The 17598-nt window shown below is 51.4% G+C and overlaps 1 protein-coding gene across 2 annotated transcripts; it reads right to left on the bottom strand.

Annotated features, from left to right (window-relative positions):
• Positions 1-1972: 1972 nt before the first annotated feature.
• On the bottom strand, positions 1973-17058 carry ACCS (1-aminocyclopropane-1-carboxylate synthase homolog (inactive)). Of its 2 annotated transcripts, XM_065881519.1 has the most exons (15): positions 16768-17058; positions 14905-15117; positions 14006-14008; positions 12807-12877; positions 11529-11598; positions 11023-11089; positions 8966-9063; positions 8214-8291; positions 7143-7243; positions 6427-6516; positions 4424-4469; positions 4176-4317; positions 2442-2584; positions 2182-2335; positions 1973-2040 (listed from the first exon to the last, which is right to left on the bottom strand). In XM_065881519.1, the coding sequence occupies exons 1-15, from the start codon at positions 17056-17058 to the stop codon at positions 1973-1975; spliced, it is 1635 nt and encodes a 544-aa protein (XP_065737591.1). The 2 variants fall into 2 exon arrangements, with proteins under 2 accessions (XP_065737591.1, XP_065737592.1); XM_065881520.1 differs by lacking the exon at positions 14006-14008 and having other exon boundaries at positions 15058-15117.
• Between the last annotated feature and the right edge of the window lie 540 nt (positions 17059-17598).

The following is a 17598-nucleotide window of genomic DNA, read 5'->3' as shown; positions in this document are numbered from 1 at the left end:
GGCAGGAGAGAAATGAATGCTGAGGAAGAAAGGGTGTCTATCCTGCTAATACCCTGTAGGTGTCTGCTACAAGGACCATGTAACCTGGAGCTGCCTGGAAGCCATCTTGCCACCATCTGAATGGAGCATGTCTGAAAATGAAGCCACACAGAGGAAAAGAGAAGGAGAGAACACAAAATCTGATGGCTGTAGTAACTGGCAGAGCAAAAAGGTGAGCAGAGAAGATCAGAGGTGGGTGTAGGATATGTCCAGTCCATGCTCCAGAAAGGGAGACATATGGAACACAGCCATTCAGCAGAGCACAAGCCAGCTCTACTCAAACCAATGAGCTCAGTTCAGATCCAGATTCCTAGTTTAGTCAGCCTCTGCTAGGAAACCTGCTTGGATGCCCTCTAAGGGAGAGCTAGGAGTCATCCTTCTGAAAATTCTAAATGGAATTCATCACGTGGGTCCTTCACAGGGGACCCTCAACAACAGTGGCAGCGTCACAACAGAGGTCTCTGGAGAGGACGTGTAGGGCCGTCAACGTGGCCATTCTGTTCTGACCTCCTGAAAAGCGGCAGGCATCCCAGTACAGCAAATCCTGGCATCAACGTATCCTGGAAGTGGGAGTAGAAACGAGTGCTACTTAGCCAATGATGTTGAAAAATAATGAAAGGTGAAACAATGACAGCATGAAGCCTGGTTCTCAGGACTGGAAAAGTCAAAGAATCCTTCGGGACTGTGGTTTGGCGGAGTGGAAAGATTGTGAACCAAGCCAACCTGAACTTGAATCCTGGCCCTGACACTTTTTAGCTATGTAACTTCAGAAACATCATTTCATCTGTTTGAGACTCAGTTTCCTCATCTCTAAAATGAGGGCTAATATTGCCAGCTTCCCACAGTGGTTAGAGTTAGAAACGATGCATGTAAATTACCTAGCACAGTGTCCGGCACGTACAAGGTATTCAAGAAAAGACAGGGAGGAAGGAGGAATGAATGAAAGGCAGAAAGAGGAAGACAAATCCTAAGCCATAGAGCATGGTTTATAGAAAGTAAACGCTGATTTCACCAACATGCTCTAAACAGAAGAACAGAGGAAGATAGCTTTTCCAAACAGGAGTGTCGGCACCTGAGAAGGGTCCTCAGCCCACAGCTTTAAGGCTGGTTCAGAAAGCTCCTTGGAGCTCTGAACTAAAGCACCCCTGGGGAAGGGGTGAGCGGCCCTTTGATGCTTAAGGTGGAAAGGCCAGCCTGGGTCAGAGCTTGTCCCCATTGCAGCCTCCGTTCAGGGCCCCATCATCTCCCAGCACAGTCGCGGCTAGGTCGCTCTGGTTCAAGACCAGCAGTAAAGGCAGCTCCTTCCCAGGAAGAAGAGTATCCTGGAGATAGAGTCGCCCCTCCTGACTCCCACCGGGGACCCGTTCACCTCGGCCCACGCGGGGGCTGGTCCCATGTCCCAGATCCCAGGTGTGCTGTAGGCCCACACATCCTATGTGCAGGGAGGGTAATCTGAACATACAGAATTAATTCCTTTCTCCTTGTAGAAATCATCACTCTTTTTTCTTTTGGGGGCAAACGCTCTCTCTCTTAACGTGTGTTGCTCCTTTGACTTGTTTCCCTGGCAACAAAGACAGAAGAATGCAGGCAGCAACAAAAGCGGGTACAGGTAGTTTGTTTTCATGTCCTGGGGGGCTGAGGGCTGTGGGGAGGAGCAGTCACGACTCCCCCTGTTCCGTAAATGACTCACAGCAGAGGCTTCTAGTTTTTTTCCCGGTTTTGTTTAATAGCCAGGGAGGGGAATGGACCACGACTTAAGGCGTGTCTCGCTGCCACCGGGAGAGCAAGGAGCAGTTCTTCTTCAAGGGCAAGGCCAAGAAGGGTATCTGCCTGCCAAATGGCTCATCCACCATCAGTCTTCACAGGGGCTGCCAGGCCCTGTGGCCACAAGACAGCGACCAGCTCACCTGTGCGGACCCCTCGGCTCCTAGGTCTAGCAGGAAGGGGCGTCTTCTGCCACCTGGGATTTGCCCTCAAGCACCCTCCGGACCCTCTGCATCCCTGGGATGTAAGAAGGAGAAGTGAGGGTCAGCACGGATGCTGGGTGGGTGGGGACAAGCAAGCTCTGGCTGCTGGGGCCACAGGTGAGGCCAGAAGAGGGAGGGCAGAATGAAGGACGCAGTTAGGAGGTGGACCGCTTACCCAGGCGAAGCCGGTGGGTCTTGTCAGAGAAAACCAAGCGGAACCAGCCAGGCTCTTTGCACTCGAAGGCTTGGCCAAGGGACAGCAGCACCTTGTTATCCAAAAAGCGGCGCCAGAGCAGCATCTCCTCATCAAAGGTGGCCGCGGGCAGGTACTGGGAGGGTGAAAGGCGCTCAGGATGCAGAATGAGAGCCCCTGCCCTTGCCTGCTGGAGGGAGCTTTAACACTGCCCCCACCACCTGCATTTCCACCTGCATTACCTTCCTCAAGTCGACCCAGATGAAGAAGCCGGCCCCACGGCTCACAAAGGGGATCCCCAGGGCCCGGAGCTCTCCCGAGACATAGGTGTGAGCAGCCTTGAGCCGGGCGTGGTTTTCCGGCAGGTACACTTGGTTGATCCAGTCTGTTTGGGTGAAAGAGAAGCCAGAAGATAAACCTCACCATCAACCCTCCGCTCTGGCCTGAGAGTCTAAATGCTGAAAAGAAAAAGGCCATGAGCTGCCGAAGCTGGGTGAGCCCCTCCTGTAGCTGGTTGGGGGCAATGGGAATATTCAGCGAAAAGCACCTTAAATCCAGATCCTTGGCCCTGAGGGCTCCAGGGCCTGCGTGACGTTCTCAGGAGCCCAGACACAAAGTCCCTCAGGACTCAGACCCTCCCCAGAGGTGTACCCACTTACATAGTGACACTTCTGAGTCACCCGGGTGGAAGCTCAGATCACAACACTGACTAGGCGTGAGGCCTTGGGCAACGTCACCTCCTTGAGCCCCATTGTTTTAACTGACCTTTGTTTTCAGCGTCCAGTTCGATGAATTTTAACACATGCATAGATTTGTGTAGCCCCCATGACAGGCAGGATACTGAATGGTCCCCTCACCCCGAAGAACACCCTTGTGCTATCTGTTTGAAGTCACAACACCCCCTTCCCTGCAATCGCTGGTCTGTTCTCCATCACTGTAGTTTTGCCTTTGCCAGAACGTCACGTAAGGAGAATCATACAGTAGCGTAATCTTTTGAGACTGGTTTCCTTCACTCGACACAATGCCTCTGAGATGGGTCTGTGTCCTCATGGCTTCTATTGCAGTGTGTGGGTGAACCACAGTCTGTTTCTCCATTCATTTGTGGAAGGACATTTGGGTTGTTTCCAGTTTGGGGTGATTATGAGTAAAGCAGCTATAAACATTCATGGAGAGGTTTTTGTGTGACCATAAGGGCAAATATCTAGGAGTAGGATTTCTGGGCCATTTGGTAAGTGTGTGTTGAAGTTTATAAGCAACTGCTCAGTTGTTTTCCAAAGTGGCTGTTCCATCTTAACATTCCCACTGGCAGTGTGAGAGTTCCAGCTGCTCCACATCCTCAGGAACACATGATACTATCGCGATCTTTTAAAATTTAGCTATTATAGCAGGTGTGTAGTACCCGGTCCTGATTTTCTTCATCTATAAAATAATGGGGAAATATGCAGAAACACCTGCTTCCTAGGATTCTGGGGAGGGACAAATGAGATTGAGAGCATCTTGCGGGACTCAATGAATGGTGGCAAGTACGGGTAACCTTTGCTATCTAAACTCACTATCTGAACCCAGGAACAGAATAGACCTGCACAGAAAGAGACACTTCCGTTATAACAATCTTCCTTTAGTAGCTTCTGCTCTTTTTCAAGTGCTCACAGCTAATAATAATGAGTTCATATTAAGTGCCTATTGTATGCCCGGTGCTATTCTAATTGAATGACAAATTACACCAACCCTACAAGACAGGTACCGTTATGATTCCTGTTTTGCAGAAGAGGAAAATGAGGCTCAGGGAGGTGAAGGAATAGACCACATAGCCGGGACGTGACCGAGTAGGATATGAACGTAGTTTGGGCTCAGAGCTGGCACTCTCAAACACCACCCTAAATTCATCTCATGGGAGAAGCACCCATGACCCCTGGCCAGCCCCAGTCTAACTACAACCCTCCCCCATCCTCAGGTGGCCAGGCCCAGGCAGTCACCACGGTCCCGGAGCAGCTGTGCCATCTGATACTGGACCAAGCCACTGAGGCCGTGATAGCGGCAGAGGGAGGATACCGCAGTGGCCACGTCCTGGTTTTCTGTGTACAGCGTGCCAAAGCGGAGCCCGGACATCCCGAAGTCCTGAAGGAGAAAGGCACTGTGGGAGGTAGCCATCCCTCCCAGAGGAAGCTGGTTCCACCCACCTCTCACCTCCCCCTGACACCCCCAAGGCCAGCCAGGAACCCACCTTGCTGGTCGCCCACATCACGTGGGTCCTCTGGGGGTCAGGCAGCCTGCGGAGAGCACAGGGTGGGAACAGAGGCAACGCAGACCCGTCGGAGTTCACATGTTTGGTTGCACAAATGAGGAGACAGATGAGTCTGGTTTCATCTCTTGAATCACCAATTCCTACACATCCTTTAGAGCAGGGGTCAGCCAGCTACAGCCTGCTGCCTGTTCTTGTAAACGAACCTCTAAGGGGGCACACCCATGCTCTCCCACCTGTGTACTGCCCATGGCTGATTTTTTTTTTTTTTTTTTTTTTTGCGGTACGCGGGCCTCTCACTGTTGTGGCCTCTCCCGTTGCGGAGCAACAGGCTCCGGACGCGCCGGCTCAGCGGCCATGGCTCACGGGCACAGCCGCTCCGCGGCATGTGGGATCTTCCCGGACCGGGGCACGAACCCGTGTCCCCTGCATCGGCAGGCGGACTCTCAACCACTGCGCCACCAGGGAAGCCCCCATGGCTGATTTTATGCTACAATGGCAGAGCTGAGTGAGTGACCATATGACCTGTAAAGCTTAACATATTTGCCATCTGATCCAAAATATTTGCCAGCCCCTGATGTAGAGCATAGTTCAAGCATCACTTCCTCAAGCGGACCTTCTCTGACCCCCTCCCAGTAGACCAGGCCAATTGGGTACCCCAAGCAGATCCTCTGTTGGCTCTCCAGACGTCTGCTTTTCAATAATCAAATGATTAGCTGTGTATCTAGTTGCTAAAAGTGTTGGGGGGTTTTTTTGATGGTTTTTTTTTCCAGCTAGAAAGACAAGTTCCACATAAGAAGGGTCTATATCTTTCTTGTTCACTGACGTATCTCCAGCACAGCATAGTGTCTGGCCCACAGGAAGTGACAAATCCCTATTTCTCTGAGTCTCACTCTCCTAATCCATAAGCAAAGGGGAGGAACAACCTACGTGCCATCCACCTGGCAGAGCTTTGCGAGGACTGGCTGAGCAGAGCAAAGGAAAGTGTTTGGGAACCACTGACTGAAACCACCCACCCTGGCCAGGCAGGATAATCACCACTTGCACGACTTATCTCACAACAAGAGGTCCTGCTAAGGAATATGGAGCTGACAAGCTACCGCCAGCCCGAAGACTTTAGAAGGGGCCAAAGGGAGGGAGGAAACGCCGGCCCATAATATGTTCTTCCAACCTCCCAGAAACCCTCGCACGGGAAACCATCTTGACTGAGAGACGCGCATACCGCCAGGAAGGGCCTTGAATTGGACCAAGTATGGGCACAAGCAAGATGATGGACCAGAGACAACCTGGAAAGCTAACCCCATTGCCTTAAAACCTGAGACTACGAGCCACGTGGCAGAGCAGTCCCCCAGGGTTCCCTTACCCTCCTGCTCTCCACCCAGGTGCCCCTTCCCAATAAAGTCTCTTGCTTTGTCAGTACGTGTGTCTCCTCAGACAATTCATTTCGGAGTGTTAGACAAGAGCCCACTCTCGGGCCCTGGAAGGGGTCCCCCTTCCGGTAACAAAAGGACTCAGCAGGGCTGAAAGATCTCAGCGAGTATCAGGAACTGTCAGAATCCCTAAACGCCAGATGTGCAGATCTTACAGATGATCCGATCCAACTGTTTCCAAAGGCGTTCTGGCCACACATTCTTGACTCAAACTAAATCTAATGAAAAAGCTCCGATAGCTGGAAGGGCTTGGCACATGCAGGGGGCCCCAGAAGTATCTGCTGAATGAATGAGTGAATGAATGAAAATGGAGCCACTCTGGAGATGAGGGAAACAGCAGAGGAGGCCCATTTCCCACCCTCCCAGCCTTCCCTCAAGGAATCCTAAGACCACTCCTTGGAGCTTTCAGAACCACCACAGAACAATCTGAAAACCACTGATTGGCCCAGCCTCCCTTCTTCTCATTAGGGGACCTGAGGACAGTAGGACTAGCTGGGAGGAAGAGGAACTGTCCTGGGTGGGCGGAGGGGCGCGGGACTGGCAGAGTCAGCTCACCTTTCCAGGCTCAGGACACTGTGGTACCCAACCGACTCCTCAAACACGGACAGCATGTAGACCTCATCCACCATCACATGCAGCTCATGCCTGGAGGGCAGGTCGTGGGGAGGAGAGAGCTTGGCTGGTAGGCCAAATGCATCCCCCAGGGTGGGATGGCAGTGAATCAGAAATCCAGAAGGACCGCGGTCTAGCCCAGGGTTACCAAACTTGTTTTTTCCAGGAACACCCTTCTTTTGTCTATTTCTTTCAAACAAACAAGAAGCCGCGCACACACAAGGCAGATGACAGTGGGGATTCTGAAGCAATGTGGGGGGACGGGGGAGGCGGAGCCCTCGGGCACCTCCAGCCACAGTTAAGTACAGGCGGACCCAGATTCACGGCTGGCTCCACCCCTGACTCTAAGCCTCAGTCAATGGGATAATGACAGTATCTGTACCTAATAGGGTCGTTGGGAGGATTATAGGAGCTGGAGCATGTAGGGTGCTTAGCGGGGGGCCTGGCCCCTAGAGCGGGCAATAACGGCAGCTGCTGTTATAAAAAGGAAGAGAGAAGTAGCATCCCACCAAGCCCTACCCCCTGACTCCACTGCCAGGAAGGGCCAAAGCAGGTAGAAACCCACAGTGGGGTAAAGGGGGTAACAGGACCTGCAACAAAGCTCACATCGGAACCCTGATCCGTCACACGCTTTACGGGGTGAGCGTGGGGTGCCTCACCTCTTGGCAAACTTCAGGTACTCCTGCAGCTCTCCTGGGGAATAGACATCACCCAGAGGGTTCTGGGGGTTGATGAGGATGAGGCCTTTGACCTTCACACCCTGAAACCATCAGTGGGACAGGAGACCCTCAGCTCCTCCCCAAGGCCACACGGTCCCACTGGGCCGGATCCCAGGGAAACGTGTTCACCACCCAACACGAAACGAATAAGGGCAAAGAATTATATCTGCAGCATCATATCAGCTATAAAAGAGAACAAATGCAGAGAACAAAGCTCAGAGAGAAATATGCCCAAACGCCAGTAGAAGTTGCCTTTGTTGGTAGAATTATGGGTGGTGGTTTGTGCTTTTAAAATTCCCACAGTGGGCATATATGGATCTTATGACCAAGGTTAAAAAAAAAACAACAGCTTGACAGATTTCTGAAAAGTGGACTGGACAGGAACCACTGGAGGGCTGCTGGTCTATGCCTTTCTTCGGGAGGCCTCAGATCCCCTCAGAGTGAGGGGGACCACCTCCCCAAATCACCAGAGAGACTGCTGAACCAGACTTCTAAGCTCCATGCTTGGCCTGCTGAGTCAGAATCGGGAGAAGTGAGGGGTAGTTGTTTTTTTTTTTTTTGCGGTACGCGGGCCTCTCACTGTTGTGGCCCCTCCCGTTGCGGAGCAAGGCTTCGGACGCGCAGGCTCAGCAGCCATGGCTCATGGGCCCAGCCGCTCCGCGGCATGTGGGATCTTCCCGGACCGGGGCACAAACCCGTGTCCCCTGCATGGGCAGGCGGACACGCAACCACTGCACCACCAGGGAAGCCCGGGGGGGCGGGTAGTATTTTTAATCAAGCTCTCTAGTTGATTCTCTGTACACTGAGAGTCTCAGAGTCTTTCTCTAGCAGGAAGCCCTCCATGGGCAGGCTCCCGCTTGACCCCCAGAACGGTTCCATGCTACCACCCTACACCCCGTACCCATCACAGAGTGCCACCACTACTCCCAGGAGATCAGCCACAGGAAGGGGGTCCATGCCCTGCTCAGGCCCCCCTGCCTTCCAGCCTTGGGTTTAATTTGATCCCCAGACCTCAGAATTAGCTCCTTCCAGCGCCATCTCGAGCTTCTCCACTGTGAGCTGGAAGGGGCGTGTCTCCAGCCCAGTGACCTGGAAGAAGATCCACAAAAGCCAGCAGCCAAATTCAGGGACCCTCTTCCCCAGACCTGGACACTGGGGCCAGCAGCCAAATTCAGTGACCCTACCCCCCAGACCTGGACTCTGGGGCCACCAGCCAAATTCAGTGACCCTCCCCCCAGACCTGGACTCTGGGGCCACCAGCCAAATTCAGTGACCCCCCCCTCCAGACCTGGACGCTGGCGCCTCTCCTACCCCTGTCATCTCCAGCCTCCTCTTAGAACAATCTCAGAAAAACACAGGGGGGTCACTCCTCTCTCACTGCCACCCACCCCATCACATCAGGGACACCCTCACGGCTCCTAGGATTGGGGAAGAGCTCCCTGAGGTCCACTGATTGGGGTCCGTGGGCTTCCATGTTGAGGTCTGCTCTGCCCCGTTCTCACCCCACCATTCCGGTGTGGTCTCCCTGGGCTGCCCTTGGCTTTTGCATCGACCCCAGGGATCTCAGAAGTGGAAGATCGGGTGTCCCCAGGGCACCTAGGCAAGGGCAGCCATGGCCAACAGAAGGCTCCACCCTCCTTTCAGCCATAACCCCAGAGGCCTTGGCATGGACTTCCTCTCATTTCTACCCTCAAATTCAGACAGAGGAACATCTCGGCCTACAGGAAGGCCCAGGTCCAACCTGGGGTCCCAGGAACTCTTACCTCACTGTCCAGATAGACATAGGCCAGTCGGACGTTGCCATAGAGATACACATGCTGCGTGATGGCTCCGTAGTAAGGGGCAGGGATCAGGAAAGCCTCTGGGGGCAGGAGTGGGCCAGGGCCCGTCACCCTCTGGCCGGAACACCCAGACCCCCGTCCACTGACCCCACGCCTCTCCAAGCCTTCAGTGTGCTTGGGGAACATCTGGGGAACACGCTCCCTCTCTCAATTCCCAAAACCCTTTCTAAAGCTGGGATCCACTGAGTCCCTTTTCTAATAATTAGTAGCTGCCATTTATCGGGCACTTAATATGTATGGGGATCTGTGCTAAATATTTATTTTTTTAATCTCGTTTGATCCTCACAATCACTCTGTTATTATCCTCACTTTACCGATGAGGAAACTGAAGCTTAGATCCCTCGGAAGCACACGACATGCTGGGTTACTGCAAGCACAGACTTGGAACAGGAGTCGAAGCTGCAGGGTGATGATCTGGGTGTGACAAATGGGAAAACCTGACAAGACACAGAACTGCCCAGAGACAGAATGTGCCGCTTCTGGAGGAGTGAATGCTCCCCCGCTGGGGGCACTGAAGCCAAAGGCTGACACCGCTCGGTGGGGAGGGGGTGTCATGCAGAAGACTCCCGCTGTGGACACAGGGGTTGATGAGATGACGCCCAAGGTCCGCTCTAAGGCAGAGGTAAAGGTGCTCCTCCAGCTCTGAAGGAGGTGCATCAGTCAAGCTGCTCCCTTCCCAGCTTTCCCTTCAGCACAACCCCACCCCCGCCTTGCATCTCTGGAAGGGGCAGACTTTGCCCTACATGTTCCCTCCCCCGGCCGCAGGGATTGGGCCAGAGGTAGACAAATGACCCCAGGAGCCAATGCACTGGCTGGCCAGACACCCATCACGTTCTCTCTGTCTCAGGACTTTGCTCCAAGCAGCACAGATCCTTGTGAGACGAGAACATGCACTTGAATGCGAGGGTCCTGTGGAGTCAGAGCTGAGCCAACAACCTGGGCCAAACAGAGCTGAGCAAGGTCCAGAGAGAGGCCTGCATAAGAAGCGGGGGAGGGGGACTGCACACGCCAGTGAGAGACAGAGAGTGTGACGCTAATTCTACTCTTGATGGTTCTAGAACGGGTAGGAAATTGCCTATTACATCCTTGTGATGAATCTTCCTTTCAGGGTTCAAAACTTGGTTATTACATCTCTCTGTGTTATTTTAACAAGTAACTTAACCCTTGGGCCTTAATCTCCTCATCTGTTAAATGGGAATAAGCACAGAACCTACCTCATCGGGGTTAGAGTGAGGATTAAATGACAGACTATGCCTAGCCTTAGGCCAGCGCCTGAAACGTAGTATGGGGTCAATAAATGTTACTAAATTATGATTATTAATTAAGCTAATATGAGTGGGTCTCTGTTCCTGGCAACCAACAGCCCCTGACCATGACTATGGTCAGTATGTCCTTGATTTGGCCATGGCTCTTGCAGCAAGCACTGCTGGCTAGATACTCAACAGCCATTCCAATTTTCTTCCTTGCTAAGAGAGCACCAGACTTTTCAGCTATGACCAGCAATAAGTCCAAGGAAGGTGCACCTTCCCCCAGCCCTGGGGGATGAAGCAAGTTTGGTTTAAGCCAACCAGGGTTCTCTTCCCCTTCGCCAGGGACTGCTTTGGGAATGGGTTTGTGAGTCCGTCCTGGCCAGAAGGATGCAAGGGGAGCCCTGCGGGGACTCTTCCAGGAAAGAGTAGCCCCATTTCCTCCCTCCCAGGAAAAAGGGACAGGCACAGCACAGTCTCCCTCTCTTCCTGCTTTAGGACATGCTGTCACGTGAGGTCGTCACAGAGAAATGGCCCAGAACCCTGGCATCACCTTGACTTCCCCTGGAACTGCCAACCCCTGGCGTCTTGTCAGGCCCCTTAGTTAAGCCCCCTGTGGTCTAACAGTCTATTATGGCAAAAGCACCCTGATGCAGGCCTCGAGGACAGGCAGCTAGGGACACTGCAGGCACAGGGCAGCCCCTGGTACTGAATGGGCTGTAGTCTACTTACCCCCCACCTCACACAGTACTGTGGCCAGAGCGGAGAAGAGAGAGGCACAGCCATTCAGAACCACGACCTGAGGGTGACACATCCATGGGACAAAGATGAATCTGTCCCAGGAGGGTGCAAGGGCCTGCAGCCTCTAACCCAGGAGGGCACAGAGGGAGGGCCAGGTCACAGAGGGAGGGCCAGGTCATACCCGCAGGCCCCTCCTGACTAACAGCCAAGTCCATTTGTGTGGCCTATTCGTGGGGACCCTGTTCTAGATCAACTGAGCAAGGAAGAGGGAGCTGGTCACTCAGAGTCCTGCCCGAAGGTGTGGCGGCAAAGAGGGGCCACAGAACAAAGCGGGGCAGAAATTATACCCAAACTCTGAATATCTAGGATGAGGGGCAAGAAGGGAGGGGGTCTTCCTAATTCCAAATCAAAACTAAGTGACCCTACTTACCCCTGGCCAGCCAAAAGTTGGGGAGGGGGCAGAAGATCAGGAAGGAGCAGGGGAGGGGGCTACTCACATTCTCTGGTTTAAGGGGTGCGGGGCTCCTGCAGTAGAAAGACAGGAACCTGGCCACTTCCTCCCGGAGGCTGGAGATCAGACAGACAGATGGGCAGTGCTCATCAGAGGGGCTCCGACCCCAAGTCCATCCCAAAGCTCCTCTGGTGAATCTTCAGGCAGCTGCCATTACCCTTCTCTGCTTCCCACAATGGGAATACGATCAGTATTTGTCTCCACTCCTTGGTACCCACCTCCCTCCTCGGTCCCAACACTACCCGCATGCGTCGAAACTTCCATTCCAATACTTCTAGGACACCTGACCCCACCTAAGCAGCAGACTGCAGGAATATCAAAAAGTAACACTCTCCATACAGATCTAGCTAATGGTAATAGTAATAATAGCACATTAATATAGTAAAATATATAATATAATGAAGGATAACATAATTATTATATTATCATACTTATTGCTAATATTTATAAGCATTTACCTTATGCAGGTATTATTTAGAGAATATTCCTCATTTACTCTTCATAAAACCCCTCTGACACAACTACTATTATTATTATCCCCATTTTACAGACAAAAAAACTGAGGCTTGAAGGAGTTAGGTTACGTGCTGGTTAGTGGCAGAGTCCACACTCAAGCCCAGTGGTCAGACTCTAGGGCCACCATCCTAATTATTATAAGAGCATATGCTTGGAATTACTCTTGGAATCAAGTCCAGCTCCAGCACTAAATCCTTAGGACAGCATCTGGGCCCTAGCAAGTGCTCAATAAATATAAACTCTTATTAGTTTTACTTACTATTTCCCATCTTACCAGCAGAAGGCCCCAACCATCTCCTCCTAAGCTGATTCTGGCTCCTCTAAAGCTACTGAGAAATTGGAGACAAGGCTCCTGGCCTGAAGGCCCTCTCCACTCCTCAGACTCAAGAGAAACCAAGCCAGGGAGCCGCTGAGTGGGGGTGCGATGGGCAGGAGGCACTAGTTCCCTGCAGATACTCCAGGAGACCCCATGACTGCCAGCTCTCCAGGACTAGGCCCTCAGCCTAGGGCAGGCTTTCTCAACCCGCCACTATTGATGTTTCGGGCCGGATCATTCTTTCCTGTGGAGGGGCCTGTCCTGGGCACTGTAGGAGGTTTAGCAGCTTCCCTTGCCTCTACCCAAGAAAAGCCAGGAGCAAACCCCCTCCCAGTTACGACAACCAAAAATGTCTCCAGACATTGCCACATGTCTCCTGGGGAAGGAAACCGCCCTGGGGTTGAGAACCACTGGCCTACAGGTGCTACTTACAACAGATGTCCCCTCCAGTCAGGGTACTGCAGCAGGGACGGCTCCACCCGCCACATGTCGCTCTGACTCAGCTGGGGACAGACAGGGGAGAGCAGGGCTGAGGAACGCACACACTCATAGTGAGGGCCAGCCCTGCCACCTGCATCCACGCAGCACCAGGGCTTCTAAAGCCAAGGGCTTGGTCTGCTTATCAGAGAAACCGACACAGGGGCAGCTGAGGGACAGCATTCTCAAGCCCATTTTGCAGATGAGGAAACTGAGGCTTAAAAATGTCAGGTGTGGGACTTCCCCGGCGGTCCAGTGGTTAAGACTGTGCGCTTCCACTGCAGCGGGCCCAGGTTCAATCCCTTGTCAGGGAACTATGATCCGCCCGGCACGACCAAAAAAAAAAAAAAAGTCAGGGGGCTCAGCCAACATCACAGCACCGGCAAGTGGTGAAGCTAAGACAAACCAGAATTTTTGACTCCTAGTCCAGTGCTCTTTAGACAACACCGCCGCCCAACAAAACCAGAGGGGCGGATTTGCAGAGGCAGCGATAGGAGACCGCACACCTCAGTTCCTCCAACGGGGTGACAGAAGAGGTCCCAGAACTAGGTGCCCTACCTCGGTCTTGGCTCTAAGTCATGGAGGGACTCAGGCCACTGTCTTCCCGCAGGCTCAGCTCAACCTTACACTTTGGAAAATGCGGCCATTTCCAGACCATCCCCACCCTGCCTGGGTGCTGGGTTAGTGACTCCCAGGGCATCACACCCACAAAGTCGAGGAAAGGCAGAAGCCTTGGGCGGCAGGACCAAAAGGAAGAGAGGGAATGAGCCACGTGTCTATAACCCCAGCCTCTTCCATTTCTCCTTCGTCCTTGAGCACTGCACTGACCGATACAGAGGCCTCTGGCCACATGTGGCTCTTATGTGTGACTCTCCTGAATTGAGATACTGGATTCTGAAGACTTATATGAAAGAAGTATGTAAACTATCTCATTAATAATTTTTTATATTGATTACATGTTGAAATAGCCATATTTTAGATACAATGGGCTAAATAAAATACATGATGCAAATGAATTTTACCAGTTTCTTTGTACTTATTTAATAGGAAACTTTTAATTATATACGTGGCTCACAGTTTATTTCTACTGGATGGCACTGAGCTGCCTTAGAGTGGGGAGCTGGCTTTGGGTAGAACAGGCTTTTCAAGCCCACTCCCTACACCCCTCTCCCCTTGCAGCTTAGATGTTTCCCTTTGGAAATATGTTCCTTTGGGTTAAGTATCACTCTCTCCACAGTTCCAAACTCTAACTCTTAGGCCTCGAGAGACACATTCATCAGATAGTTCCAGCAGTTTACTAGAGATGGCTCGCACCAGCTCAAGAAATCTGATTATTTTCTCTATCTGTGAGTTGGCAGGCAGAGGGAAGGGGGAGGGGCAATATAAGGGTAGGGGATTAGGAGGTCCAAACTACTGGGTATAAAATAAGCTACAAGGATAGACTGTACAACACGGGGAATATAGCCAATATTTGATAGTAACTATAAATGGAGTATAACCTTTAAAAATTGTGAATCACTCTACTGTATACCTGTAACTTGTATAATACTGTACAGCAATTATACTTCAATTTAAAAAAATAAATGAAAGAAATCTGATTTCAGGAATTTTGCAAACTGTACCATTTTCAAAACTTACATTATATAAACTATACATATAAATTATGTAAGTCAGTTACAATAAAAATAAAGGTAAAAAGTGCTCAAACAATATTGCTCCTGTCTATGTTGCTCCACTTTGCTCTCATCTGTGCTCTGGAGGTTCTTTCCGTCCACGTGTCTGCATGGTGGGACTACCACGTGATGGTGCCCCTGCACCTCTCTTCCCAGCTCTGCATGCAGTGATGTCACGGCAATAGCCTGATATCGGCCACAGTGGGGGCATTTACACTATGGGAATCAGAAAAGCTACCGATCAGGGGCCCCTTTCTCCCAGGGCCAGTTGTTAAATACTGACCACACAACACCGAGTATCTCCCCCTGAGAGCAGGGACCCAGCCAGCAGGAGGAACTGAGGAGGGAAAGAGCCAGAAGAAGTGAAGAAGGAGGATCACAGTGGGGAGGTGACTCTCCCAAGATGGAGGGAAAGTGGTCCCCAAGGCCGCTGAAGCAAGCAGCAGGCTTTCTGGGGGAAGTGTTCCAAGGAATCCCAGAGAAGACAGCCCCTTGCAGCTGGGGATGCCACCCAGAGGTGCACCGGGACTTACCCGCCTGGACAGCAGGTCAAAGCAGAGTTTGTTCTCACTGGTGCCCAAGTTAATGATGCCCTGGAGGTGAGAGGTACAGAGCCATGTGAGCACAGCAGAGTGTGCCATCAGAAGGCCCCGGGGGGGCGCACCAAGGCAGCAAAGCGAAGCTCTCTGCAATCTCGCCTTTCCCACCACCCCTCCTGGCCTTTGCTCAAGCCATGCCCTCCACATGGCTCCCTGATCCTATATTCCCATTTCTAAAGCTCTGTGCAAATGCCATCTCCTCCAGGAAGCCTTCCTCAAAATTCCACCTGCAAGGGATCTTTTCTTCTTCTGGATCCCAAAGCACTTTATCTGTCCCCCTTTACGGCACTAGTCAGTTTCTGTCCCAGGTCACAGGGACTGATGTATAGGCTTTATCTCACCCACTAGATGGGAAGTCCCTGAAGGCTGGATACATGCCCGAGACACCGCTGTATCTCTCAAGAGCCTCAGTTTACAGGATGAAAGAATGTACACAGTAAACTGGTGCTCTGGCAGGAACAGGAACAAGGGTCATTGTACCGCAAGAAGAGGCCCTGTCAGCTCCATGGAGAAGACCACGTGGTGAGGAACCAAGGCCTGCCAACAACCATGTGAGTGAGCTTGGAAGTGGATCATCTCCCCACCCCACCAAACTTTCAAATGAGACTACAGCCCCAGCTTCACTGCAACTTCCCAGGAGATCTTTAGCCTGAAGCACCACCCGGATTCCTGAATTCCAGAATCTGTGAGCTGTTTGTTTTAAGCTGCTAAGACCTGAAGTCCTTTGTTACACAGCAAGAGATAACTAATACAATCCCTCACTTTTTTCAGGTCTCTGCTTCAATGTCACCATATTAAAGTGACCTTCTATGACCACCTCACATAAAATAGTAATATCCCCAGCCCACCCCACCAGTCTCTATCCTATTACCCTGCTTTATTTTTCCCTACAAGACTTATCCCAACATATTATATATATATATGTCTGTCTCCCATACTAGACTATAAACTCCATGAGGGCAGGAACTTTATTTTTGTTCACGGCTGTAACCCTGGTATATAGAACAGTGCCAGCACCTGGTACATGCTCAACAAATAAAGATTATTAAAGGGTTATTCGTGACAGCTCTCTACCCTCTGAAGGTATTACTGGTAATAAGTTATAATAATTGGGGCAGGTAACATTAATAATAATAGCAACTACCATTTATTGAATGCTCTATGTGGAAGCACCGTGCTAGTAACTTACGTACCTGATCTCATTTAACTGTGACAGTTCTATAGAGGAGGTATTACTATCCCATTATAGAGATGAACTGAGGTTCAAAGACATTAAGTAACTAGCTCAAGAATACACAACCCAAAAGTGAAACAGTTGCAACCTGAAACCTAGTTCTGTCCCAGATCTAAAATTGGATAGTTGATGGGCTGTGGATCAGAATCCATATAAGAGCACACTCCATGGTTCTTGAATTCCTCCTTCACAAATCGAGGTTCCCTTAATTATAAATGGGCCATCTTCTGATTCAGGTAATATACAGGGGCCTCTCTGAGCAACATAAGACACCCCCTAGGGAGTCAAAGGGGCATAACTCCAACATGACAATAGCAAGCTGTGTGCTGCCCTGTTGGTCAAAGTGGGGTAACCGCCCCCCCACCCCCCGTGCTCTCTTGTGTCCCAGTGGGAAGGGGGCCTTCACTCACACTGGGGTTCTCATCCTCATCGTACTCATCCATGTGGTAGGTCCTGTAGCCCTCCTCTGCTGAATCCCAGAACCATTTAATGATGCTTCCTCTAGAGGACAGGTAGGGGCTGTCGGAGGAGAACATGGCAGTGGGATCACCCACTCCATAGAGCTTCAGCGGCTTCTGGTCTGGTTTTCCGGAGCCTTCTCTTTCCAGACCATCCCCATGGTTACTGTGCAGGCCCTGTGTGGAGACTGAACCCGGAGAGGTGGTAGGTGTCCCGGAGTCCTTCTGAGGGAGTATGAACATCTGCAGAAAGACAAAAGCACTCAGTGCCTGATCTGATCAAGGGCTTTCCTAGCACCAAGCAACAAAAATGAACTGGGAGTCACGGGGCCCTCCCCCTTCTCTATCTGCCCCTTCCTTCAAGTTTATATACTCATCACTTCCTGTGTCCCTTACTAGTTGTAACCATGTGCGCAATCACTTCAAGGCATCGACTCTGCTAAGGATCTACAGACAGGGGCTGTACTTGCTACTTTTCTACAACTTTAATAAACGGCTGCTTCAGCTTGTTTTACTTTTGTGGAAGTTTTGCATTCTGCAGCCTAAAGAGTCACCAGCTTCTTTTTCCATTCTTGCCGACGTCAGTTTCAAAAAGCCAAGTTAAAATTCTCTGACTTAAAGTAGAAAGAGCCTGGAGTCCAGAGGTCTTGTGGTGACTGTTGCGAATAGAAGTAAAGGATAAAATGAGATTATCTGGTTGTTTCGAGGCGATGATGGGTGGGGCCTGAGAAGAAGCAAGTGGGGTTCCCACAAGTGCAAGTGCACGACCCTGAGCAGAGCCCA

This window comes from Phocoena phocoena, chromosome 8, assembly GCF_963924675.1.
Source record: "Phocoena phocoena chromosome 8, mPhoPho1.1, whole genome shotgun sequence".
Lineage (NCBI taxonomy): Eukaryota > Metazoa > Chordata > Mammalia > Artiodactyla > Phocoenidae > Phocoena > Phocoena phocoena.
This window is presented reverse-complemented; position numbering and strand designations above follow the sequence as displayed.

Coding starts and splice junctions, on each gene's coding strand:
- ACCS (XM_065881519.1), bottom strand. CDS start 17,058: ATGTTCATACTCCCTCAGAAGGACTCCGGGACACCTACCACCTCTCCG. Junction 8,292..8,965: donor ATGTCTATCTGGACAGTGAG/GTAAGAGTTCCT, acceptor ATCTTCTTCCAG/GTCACTGGGCTGGAGACACG. Junction 7,244..8,213: donor TGGAAGGAGCTAATTCTGAG/GTCTGGGGATCA, acceptor TGATGGTTTCAG/GGTGTGAAGGTCAAAGGCCT.